Genomic DNA, 11,075 nt, shown 5'->3' with positions numbered 1-11,075 from the left:
GTTTGGGGGGAACTTGAAACTGTTGCTAGGTAACCAAAGATTGGTTACCTCTTTGGTTACCAATTGAAACTGTTGCTAGGTAACCAAAGATTGGGGGAAACTTGAAACTGTTGCTAGGTAACCAACGATTGAGTGAGTTAGTTGATGTCGCCAACCTAGCTTAACTCGCACTGAGAGGTTGAATGCTGTGCAGTTCTGGATCGGAGTTCACTATTATATATATTGAATATTCTAACAAATGTATTATTAATCATTTGTCTATCACAATATTGCTGTTTATTGATTATTGTCCAGTCCTAATTCAGGGTAAATTTGCTAAGAACAAGTCACAAAGTGGATCTTACGGATCTCTGGGTCAGATACAACTTGTTTCAGTTCACTTTTTCTCAGAAAAATCATAAAATAAAAAAAAACACGACTTTTTTCAAACTGTTGCACCTTGTAGACATCCTCCAAACAGCGAGTGAGATCCGACTCCTCCACAGCAACATGCGGATGATCTTCAGCTACAAAACAAACACAAGAGACGGTGATGAAGGCTGTGGGTTCATGTCAGAGCCAACATTTAATTAGAATATGATTGAAACCCCCCATTTATTTCAGGACACTTACCATTAAGACAAACGCATTATGTATATTAACCAAACAGATGTTTTACAAACAGCCTTTATTTTTGTTTATTATGGTGATTTTTAGAGGTAATGAAAACTTGGCATTTAAAATTAGAATATTATATCAAATCAGTATTTAAAAATACTAAAATATGACTTATAGCTTTTGTGCAGTGGCGGTTTGTTTGAGCCTGAAGGAGGGGATCACCATGGCAACCGTTCTCAGTGCTGTTGTTATGTTGTTTACTTGTTTCTTCTTTCTTTTTGTAGTCCATCATTAAATAGGATCCAAATATTATCGCAACGCTAACAGCAAGTAGGTGATGTTCGTTGGATTTTGACCCCCTTCAAAGCACCAATCTCAATATTTAGATATTTTAAACTACTAATTACTTCTTAGTTACTTTAGTAACTATGTGAAATTCAAGCCCGTCTGCGGACGTGTTACTGACCGGAGGCGGTGATGCATCGGTGTAGCGGGGCTAGCAGTGGGGCCAGCAGGTACTGCTGAGCGAAGGCGGGCCTTTCCTGGACCATGGAGAGCGCCGCCATGGTGGCGACTCGCTGGAACTGCTGCGCTGTCAGTTTGTCTCGGAAATGCAGGAGATCAAGGATCTGAGAAGCATCGATTCATTTTAGCCACAGATATTTATAATCAGCATTAAAAAGGTTTAAAAAGGACAAACTGAGACAAATACAGATTATACAGGTTTGCAGTAAAATAAACAGAAATACAATAACTGAACAAGTACTGGTAGATATGTCGACACGGTGGAATGGAAAACTTTCAGGGGTGGGTCTTGCTAACCACTGCAGGTCATTACCAGCTCCTAAGGAAGATGGATGGATATTTCATAGTAGGAGTAGCTGCTAGTTATAGCGGCTAATCAAAGAATTAAGGCAAGTTTCCAGTGCAGACTGCTTTCCTGCTGACCCAAACCGCAGGCAGGAATGAGGGATGGGGTTGGCTATAACGAGGTACAGGTGCAGCAGTCTACCTGCAGCACCGTCAGGCAGGTGGAGGAAATGATCCGATCAGCAGAAACCCTGAGTCTGTCCCTGCTCAGATGGACGAGCTGCTGCCTGCGTCACCCTGCAGAGGAAACGTGATGCTGACCTGAGGACAGACCAGCCTGAAGTATCCGTCCGCTGAGGCCGACTGCTGAGGGCAGGCCGCCAGGATCCGCGCCACAGCGTCACATTTCCTCCAGTCCGAGTCGCCCCCTGCAGGACCAAAACAGAAGTTCAGCCAGGAGAACTAATGAGCGGATTACAGAAGCAGCATTTATTTTTGTTTAATTTTGTTTAATTCCTTCTCCAGATTTGCAACGTTTCCCCAACATTTAAAGTCTTTGTGGCATTCAGGACGCCAAGAGAACCAGCCTGTATCTAATCTTTTCCATCCATTTAATACAGATATCCATCTTTCTGCATATATTTAAATGAATTTGACTAAATAAAAAATATATATGTATGACAAGTACAAAAATACATACAGCTAAATAATTTTTTTTTTTACGATAAGTATTTTTAAATTTAGTATTTTTTTCTTTAATTATACTTTTTTCTTTATATATAATTTACCTTTAGTATTATATATATATTTTCCCTTTAGTTATTTTATTTTTAGTTTTCCTTTAGTTATTATATAAATATYTCCTCCTCCTCCTCCTCCTCCTCCTCCTCCTCCTCACCTGTTCCTCCCTCCAGGACGGCTCTGACGACCGCCTGCACGCCGCTGGGCTGCATCAGACGCTCAGACAGCAGCTGACCACAGAGACGCCTCAGCCAGGCCGGCGCTGATCCCAGAGCGGCTCTGGAGCTCCCAGCTGGACCCGACTGGGAGCAAGCAGAGAGGAGAGGGAGGTGAATCCAAAACCAGCATGTAGGAGCATAACGATCCATGGAGCCAACACAAACTTAATCAAAGCTCAATGAACAGGAAAACAAGAACCGGCTCAAAAAACTGGAGAACAAAACATGTTTTCTTGCTGGTTTTGCTTTATTTTTCATTATTATTACTGATCCTATTATCATGTTTTATTCTTATTTAAATGGAAGCTCGTTTCCTGCACTAGAATAATGATTTGGACAAAAACAGCCAGTTTGAGGAGTTTGTTGTTGGAAGTCATGGTTTTCAACTCATTATCGCTGCCATCATGTGGACAAAATAGATCACTGCAGCCATAATTTCAACATCTGTCAGGACTTTTTTCAGATCAGCAGAAAAAAATTTATGGAAAACTTCAAAATCTGATAAAGAATTTTTGATATTTGCAGGTATGATAATTTTATTTTATTTTTTTATTATTCAAAAGTTTATTCAAAATTCTTGAAATCAAAAAAACGTTTCTTTCATCGTCTATTTCCTGCATGTTGATGGCTGCAGCTTTTCTGCTCATTAATTCATTCCAGCTGGATTCTTCTGCAACAATGTATCAACACGATGCTACACGTACTTTACAGGGCAACAATTATTTTAGTAATTGATTATTCTGATGATTAATCGAATAAAAAAATTGGATTTTTAACTCTTAAGCTTAATTTATGTAATTTAGAAATGCAAAAAAATGCAAATAAAATAATTAAATAACTTTTTAAAATGATAAAATAAAAATGTATTGCCTAAAATGCAATATCATGGCTTTCCTTCAGGGAAGGTTGATTATTTGTAGCAAAGGATTAATCAAAAAGTTCAGTCGTTCTGCCTGACTTTACATGAATACATTGTAGGGCTGAACTGATGATTATTTTTTGATTAATGAATTAATAGTTAGGTAGCAAAAGTTACTTAATGGGAGATTTAACTAGAATTTGAAACAGGTGAAGCTAAAATTGCCACTTGATGGATTTTTTTTTTCTTGAATGCTAAATGAAAGTATATTTTGTACAGCTTTAGCTTAATTACTGCTCTTTGTTCTTTCACCAAATTATTTTGTTTTGAGTCTGTATATGCCAGGTAACGATCAATCGATTACTAAAATTAGTGGATTAATCGTTGCAGCCCCAACACATAATCAAGATGTGATGGACGAATCTGTTCTCTGCACAACAAAAACAACATTTGGGTCAGAACAGGAAGCGGCACCTGTTTGGGTCCACCCTGCAGGACCAGCAGCTCCTTGACGACGATCGGCTGGTAAACTTTTCCCAGCAGATTCCTGAGCGCCTCTTTGCACCACCGACATTCCTCTGAGCTGAGCGGCTGCATCAGGGAGGAAAAGCAGAAACTGGAGCAGCAGGACTGAAACGGTCTGGACTGCATTCACACTTCTTTCACAAGTTTGTAATCAGAATTTTCAGCCGTTATTTACGTCTGGATTGAGAATTAAGACGCACATCAATGATGTAAAGGGACAGCATCATGTAAAATAAACTTTTTTGAGGTTTACATCGTGTTATAATGCCATTAAAAACTGGAGTTTTGCTCTGATTCTTTCATGCATGTTTGAAAAATCCTTTCATCTCCATGGCAACCGTTCAGCTGTGCAAAATGACTGGTTGAGCTTAGCTCCGCCTCCAAGACACAGCTCCTCCTCAGAGCTGCAGTTTCTAACTCAGCTCCTTCAGACTAGCCAGCAGCAATTAGCAAACATCTGGTGGAAATGCGCTCATAATAGAAGCTACTACTGAGTAAAATGATGGCAAAAACATTGTTAAAGGGTAAATAGAGCAGAGATGATGTGATGATTTCCTTTTGGTGGCATTTCAGGAAGAGCAGGAGCTTAAAAAACAGAGGTCCAATTTCAAGGTGTTAAATCAGGAAGTAAAATTTCTTTTAAACTGAATTTTTTACAATTGAATGTAATATAGTATATTTTATAGCGCTTGATTGTGCTATAAAATAACATGATGTGCCTGGAAAACACATAATACTGTCCCTTTAAAAGCTGGATAAAATGCAACATGGCCGTTAAGACTGCAGATCTGACAACTATCAGATATGATTTAGTTCCACATTTGGAAGTTGTAGAGATCAAAAAGCCGGATGAAGGTGGTAAAAAGACAAAAGCGGAGTTGGGTGGCAGCAGCATGTAGGAGGTAAACCCACCCTGCGGTCCTCTCGGTGCGGCTCGTAGCCCAGCTGGCACAGCGCTGCCATCACGTCCCCCAGATGCCTGCTGAACACCAGCGTGGCGAGAGTCGCCCGCTCCGCCACCTGCAGCAGGACTCTGGTTGTGGTGAGCAGACGGCGACCAGCAGGGGGCGACGTTTCCCTCCCGATTAGCTTTTCCACCACAGAACCAAATGCAGACCTAATTAAACGATCATGAAGTTTAGAACGATTAATCTGAGGGCTGAAGAGCTTCTGACTTTACAAAAAGTTTGGGTTTCAATTCTAGTTCACTCTCCCATTCAGAAGGTGACAGTAATACGTGTGGCCTTTTATCATTTATTGTGAAAAATTTCTGATCATGATAATTGGATGTTTATAAAAAACTGTCAGGATGCTTAGAAACTTTTGCCACTAATATTTCAAATAACATGGGAAAAATTATTTAAATCACAATTTCTAATAATACTTTAAAAAAAATTAAATAAATAAAAAATTTATTAAAGAAATTAAATATGTATTTAATTTACTAAATAACAGTAAATTTGAAAATATGATTAAATGCAAGTATAGTGTTTTTTGTTATGTAAATCACACTTTAATTAAGTCGGGTCCTGATGAAGCTCGTTTCAAATGGTAATTTTTTTCAAGAACAATATTTGTGTTTGAATCCTGTGCAATGCAGTCACAGGCATACAATTACTGAAAAAATCTTTTTTTTTTTTTTACCGTTAGTACCACAAAATATCGCCAGTAAAGTCAAAGAAGAAGAAGAACGCCGACCTGCGGCCCAGTGGGACGCCGACCCCGGCGCTCAGGTACGGACAGACGCCCAGAGAAACCACGAACTGCAGCGCGGCGCCCAGCGTCTTCTGCTGGGAGACGCTGAGGACGTCGGGCGGAAGCGGCGGCGCCATTTCCGGCGTGCGGAGGCTTCCTGAAGGGGGCGGGGCCTCCTGAAAGCGCTTCAGCTCCTCGGTCAGGTGTCGGGTTAAGGTGAGGAGGAGGAGGAGACACTCCTGGACGAAGCTCCAGGTGACGTCATCCGTCTCGCCGCCGTACCAGTCGGCTTCGCCCTTCGCCTCGTCCCTCATCCGCGCCGCCCGCTGCAGGCGGCCGTCGCTCCGAAGCCGCTCCAGAAGGACGGACTTGTTGGCCCCCAAGGCGGCATGGAGGGCCTCCTGCTGCGACGTCTGCGCAGACGCTTCTGCAGCTGCAAACGCACAAGATCAGCGTGTAACAGTATTTACATTTAATGTTCAATTGAGATGTATGTCCAAACTTTCCCTTTTGCACCACCTGGTGCTTAGACGCTTTGGAAAGAATGTAAAAACTTTATCATTTTAAATCTTGATGCAACATTTTCCCTAAGGTATGAGCATTTAATTTCATATTCACAAATGTAAATTTTTGTCATTTTCATCCTTTTTTACATTTTGGTTAAGGAAATTGAATTATATGTATCCACTATTTCCAAAAGTACAAACAAAAAAGCTGTACATACATATGAATGTTGTAGGTTACCGAGTGTAACGCACAACATTCAACATAATATCTGCTTTCTGCTTTTTTGTACCAATGTATTTACTGCTAGAGTCTACACCCTGGCACACTTTTTTATATCCTATGTTCTGTTCCTTTGATTTTTGTAAATAAATGCACAGTGGCGCAGTTGGTAGAGCTGTTGCCTTGCAGCAAGAAGGTTCTGGGTTCGATTCCCGGCCCCGGTCTTTCTGCATGGAGTTTGCATGTTCTCCCTGTGCATGGTGGGTTTTCTCCAGGTACTCCGGTTTCCTCCCACAGTCCAAAAACATGACTGTYAGGTTAATTGGTCTGTCTAAATTGCCCCTAGGTGTGAGTGTGTGTGTGCATGGTTGTGTGTCCTGTGTGTCTCTGTGTTGCCCTGCGACAGACTGGCGACCTGTCCAGGGTGACCCCGCCTCTCGCCCGAAACGTTAGCTGGAGAGGCACCAGCAACCCTCCCGACCCCACTGAGGGACAAGGGTGCAAGAAAATGGATGGATGGATGGTGGAAAGTTATTAAACAAATCTGTAAGTTTGTGTTTTAACACAGACATAAGTGCAATAACAGAAAAAAAAAACCTGAAGAAACTTTATAAGTCAATAAGCTTTCTTTTCTAAAAAATAAATTATAAATGACCAAAAATATTCTCAAAATGTGACTTATTTCAATCTTCCCCGTAGTAAACCAGAAGCAGAACGAAAACTTTGTCACATTCAACAGTTTTCAGCTAATATAATGATAATGACGTCAGAATCTAAGTATGCCCTTTCAAAGAAAACTTTGATTTCTAAAGAACTCTGGAACTGGCATATTCAAAATATATAAAGCTATAAATAAAATGGATTATGGAGTCTCTGTGAAAAAAAATGACTGTTCAAAAATATTATTCGTTAGATTCAGACAGAGAAAAAAAATAGGCAAAACTATCAGGTAGGACTTTTATAAACAAAAACTACAAACTAACAAAGCAACAAATCTACAACAGGAATGGACACAAACCATGTGAGAAATTGATCAGAATCAGATTTGTGAGGGTTTATCGCGGCTGAAACTCACCGCCCAGAGGTTGGGTCAGGATATTTATGGCGGAGAGGATCTCGGAGGTCATCTCGGACTCCAAGGTTTCATCACCGCTCTCTTATAGGACGCAACTGTTATATATTTCTGATATAAACCCCGTAACATCGAGCTACACGCTGCTTCGGCTAAAAACATACATCGATACGAACGCTTGTCTGACGTCATCACGTCGCGCCGATCTGAAGGGGAAATGATTGGCTGACACTGCGGTGCATTTACTGGACAGCTGGAAACGTTAAAATCTCTGGTTCAATTTAACTCGGACATCAGTGTTCATTTAACAATCTTTAAGTGATTATGGCGTGAATATTGAGTTCAGAGGTGGATAGTAACTAGCTATATTTCCTCAGTTTGTTTTTCTTAAGCAATTGTTTTGGAAAATAAGTGTACGAAAGCTTTTTCTGTTCCTTCTACCGTCCATTTCTCATATAAAAGTAGAACCTGTAGTGTGAACAGGTTTTGTATTAGAGATGACGAGGACAAAAACATTAAAAGTAGTCATTTAAGGTGGACTGGATGTCTTTCCCCAACTCTAGAATTCATGAGCCCAGATTTCATGAAGCGACTGCATAAACTTATTTTGAGCTTCAAGTTTCTCAAACAGCTTCAAAGTGTAGCTTTTTAGACAAAAGACATCTCACCACTAGTCATTTTGTTTAACCAAATAGGTTTTGACACTTGAACAGATAGTATACTGGTTTAAAGAGAACTGATACTGAGTGAGTCAAAGACTTGCCTATGATTGAGGGTAATACAACCAAGGTAAACCCAACATAGGACATCTAGAATACATGAACGTATACATTAAATTAATTTGATTATAGTTTTTAAATGTGGAAATTTTATGAGCCACTCCATACCAGTAGGTGGCAGTAGTGTAAATCTTAAGTTTCTTGGCAAAACAAACCTAGAACGAGACACTAGATGAGGTCAGTATTGTCAGGACACAAGTGATACATGTTTGAGGAACTAAAGTCAAATTATTCCTGAGATTGAAGGAGCTTATTCCTAAATCCTTTGACTACAAATCTGAGCAATTGCCTTTAATTGCATACAGTACAGTGACTTAGTGGACAGTCATATGCAAGTTAAAGAAAACTTGTTCCTTGATGGGAACAGAATACTTCCACACCCAAAGCAGATGCAAAGGAATCAGCAGATGCAAATCTTAAAGCACCTTGGAAGATTTGGTTATCAAGGCAGAGATTGTTTCATTTTCACAGCTTTCAGTGAACTAGTACACCAATATTTTCTACCAGAAACCTCAGAAGCCAAAATTTTAGAGCTCTAAAACTACAGTCAGAAATTACTTGCTGTACCCAAGTGTTTGTTTACAGCAAACTCTTGCTGTAAGCAAATTCTTTAATACATGTCATTTTATTGAATTGCTTTTGGACAGGCTTCCAGTCCTGGAACGGATTGGATGTAAGAGCAGCAGTAGAGTACAACATCTTGATTACATTGAGCCTCAGGTGTTCAGTAGCCCTTCTGACCTGGATGGTGAGGATATTTCCCTGGGTGGGGAAACACTGATACCTGGAGGACAATTGGTTCTGTTGGGGTGTAGCGGAACTGGCTGAACCTCAGCTGCTTGGACTTGTAGGCATAGACTTGATCCTCGTCATCTGCAGGAGTGAAGCCCGGCTCGTCCTCAGCGCCGGTACCAGATGAAGAGCTCCAGCCTCTCCATGGTGAGGCTCACTTCAATCTTTACGCTCAGTAGTTGCTGCTGCTCATTGACTTATTCATGAGCCTGGCAGGTTCCAGAAGATTCGCTGGCTTCAAACTGATATTGATGTAATAAAGCTCGTCTGTCAAATGTGATCGACTTGACTACTTCGGTTCTTTTTGACTTCACCCCACTGTAGGGAGGTTCCAACGCCTCCTGCTGACTTGACCTTGAGGCATGTGCATACACAGAAATGTGTAGATTTAGTGTTAACATGTTGGTTCTAGTCCTGGAGGACCAAGGGCCTCTTACCAGAATCTTTTAAACCTAGCTTGCTCAAATTGCTAGTTTACTATGGCTGGTAACTCTTTTTGGATGTACTTTAAGACGTACAGGGAGACTGATTTGTTTTGTTTTTGCACATTTGTCTGGTCAATTCTGCCAGGCCCACTTGCCACTTTAAATTCAAATAAACCACTGCTGGTCACATCCAACGTAAAATTCACTTTCACAAGATGACACAACCATACTGCTTTGAAAGGCAGAGCCTAAAACACCTCGGTGTTTAAGTATTTTAACTGTTGGGAACAGCTGCGATGGACAAAAACAATGTGAGTTTTGCATAATGGTCATGTTTAAGTTATCAACCCCTGATTCATCCAACAATCTCACCTTAGAAACTCCTTTCCATGTAATTGTAATTTGAAATATGGTGCCAGTAAAACTATGAAAGTGTTATCCAGGAGGTGGACTCTCACCCAAAGTGACATTTTGCTCACGATGTCTGCGTCAGACTGGTACAGTAAAGCCCCACATTTGAATCATACTGAAAGCATAACCGGTGACATCTTAACACCAGTACTCTGCATACTTGCGGTCCAACATTTTGCAGAGGGAAGACCCAGTATGCAAATGGATTGTTTTTGACATATCTAGGATCAGTTAACTTGTCACAAACAACAAACCGTCTTGACAGTTGCTATGGGAATCAATGTTTACAACGGTTTGCCACATTGTCTTTCCTGTTGAGCACAGACATTTGCTGTGTTGTGACTAGATTGTAAATCAGACCAAGGGACTCCCCCTGGTTGGCTGAGGTTTTTTTTTTTCTGAGGATGGCTAGATATTTGTTTTGCACATAGGTCTGAACGGGCAGCCGCTTTCAATTCTGTTAATTTTGCACACATTTGTGATGTAAATGCAGCCACTCATGCCTTCCTAGAAGAACCTTTTTAACTTTTGATGTAGAAAGTACTCCTGGATCAGTTATCCTGTATTTTTGTGTTTCTGTTGCTACATGCTAGTCCAGGAGGAATGAATGCTGAGGGTCTTTACCGGCGTTTCCATTGTAACTGTGTGCAAAACTTTGTAGATATTCCACTAGTGTTGGAAAAAACACAAACATTAAATATTAAAATTACATTAATTAATTTTCTCATGTGGGCTGCACATTTCTCATGTGGTAGAGCTGTTGCCTTGCAGCAAGAAGGTTCTGGGTTCGATTCCCGGCCCCGGTCTTTCTGCATGGAGTTGGCATGTTCTCCCTGTGCATGCGTGGGTTTTCTCTGGGTACTCCGGTTTCCTCCCACAGTCCAAAAACATGACTGTCAGGTTAATTGGCCTTTCCAAATTGCCACTAGGTGTGAGTGTGTGACCAGCAACCCTCCTGACCCCACTAAGGGACAAGGGTGTAAAGATAATGGATGGATGGATGGATGGATGTGTGTGTGTGTGTGTGAGTGTGTGCATGGTTGTGTGTCCTGTGTGTCTCTGTGTTGCCCTGCGACAGACTGGCGACCTGTCCAGGGTGACCCCGCCTCTCGCCCGGAACGTTAGCTGGAGAGGCACCAGCAACCCTCCCGACCCCACTGAGGGACAAGGGTGTAAGAAAATGGATGGATATTCTCATGTGAAAAGTTATTAAACATGCTGTGCCATGCTCCTACCATTCCCAACCGTCGTCTTCTTTTTTTTTAAGGCGGTTTGAGTGTGCAATACCGCCATCTACTGGAATGGAGTGTGGATCGGGATGCTAACACAGATTTTAAAACTAAAATAAACAAAACAAAAATAAATTATACTCTATTAATTTCGTCTTTTTAAGGTACCTTAACAAAAATAAGATACAGAAGTGGA

The 11,075-nt window shown here is 40.9% G+C and overlaps 1 protein-coding gene across 2 annotated transcripts in view; it reads right to left on the bottom strand.

The window, feature by feature from the left end:
* tango6 (transport and golgi organization 6 homolog (Drosophila)) overlaps positions 1-7,437 on the bottom strand; it is a 21,503-nt gene extending 14,066 nt beyond the window's left edge. For both annotated transcript variants that reach the window (XM_008412541.2, XM_017305077.1), the window contains exons 1-8: positions 7,247-7,437; positions 5,449-5,878; positions 4,663-4,867; positions 3,700-3,816; positions 2,306-2,450; positions 1,729-1,835; positions 1,064-1,226; positions 439-506 (exon numbers count right to left, since the gene is read on the bottom strand). In XM_008412541.2, coding sequence (XP_008410763.1) covers positions 439-506; positions 1,064-1,226; positions 1,729-1,835; positions 2,306-2,450; positions 3,700-3,816; positions 4,663-4,867; positions 5,449-5,878; positions 7,247-7,298 — 1,287 coding nt within the window. In that variant the 5' untranslated portion in view covers positions 7,299-7,437. The remainder of the gene's footprint in view (positions 1-438; positions 507-1,063; positions 1,227-1,728; positions 1,836-2,305; positions 2,451-3,699; positions 3,817-4,662; positions 4,868-5,448; positions 5,879-7,246) is intronic.
* Between the last annotated feature and the right edge of the window lie 3,638 nt (positions 7,438-11,075).

The sequence above is a fragment of the Poecilia reticulata genome, linkage group LG6 (genome assembly GCF_000633615.1).
Source record: "Poecilia reticulata strain Guanapo linkage group LG6, Guppy_female_1.0+MT, whole genome shotgun sequence".
Taxonomy (NCBI): Eukaryota; Metazoa; Chordata; class Actinopteri; order Cyprinodontiformes; family Poeciliidae; genus Poecilia; species Poecilia reticulata.
The sequence above is the reverse complement of the archived record's forward strand: the minus strand, read 5'-3'. Positions and strand labels throughout refer to the sequence as shown.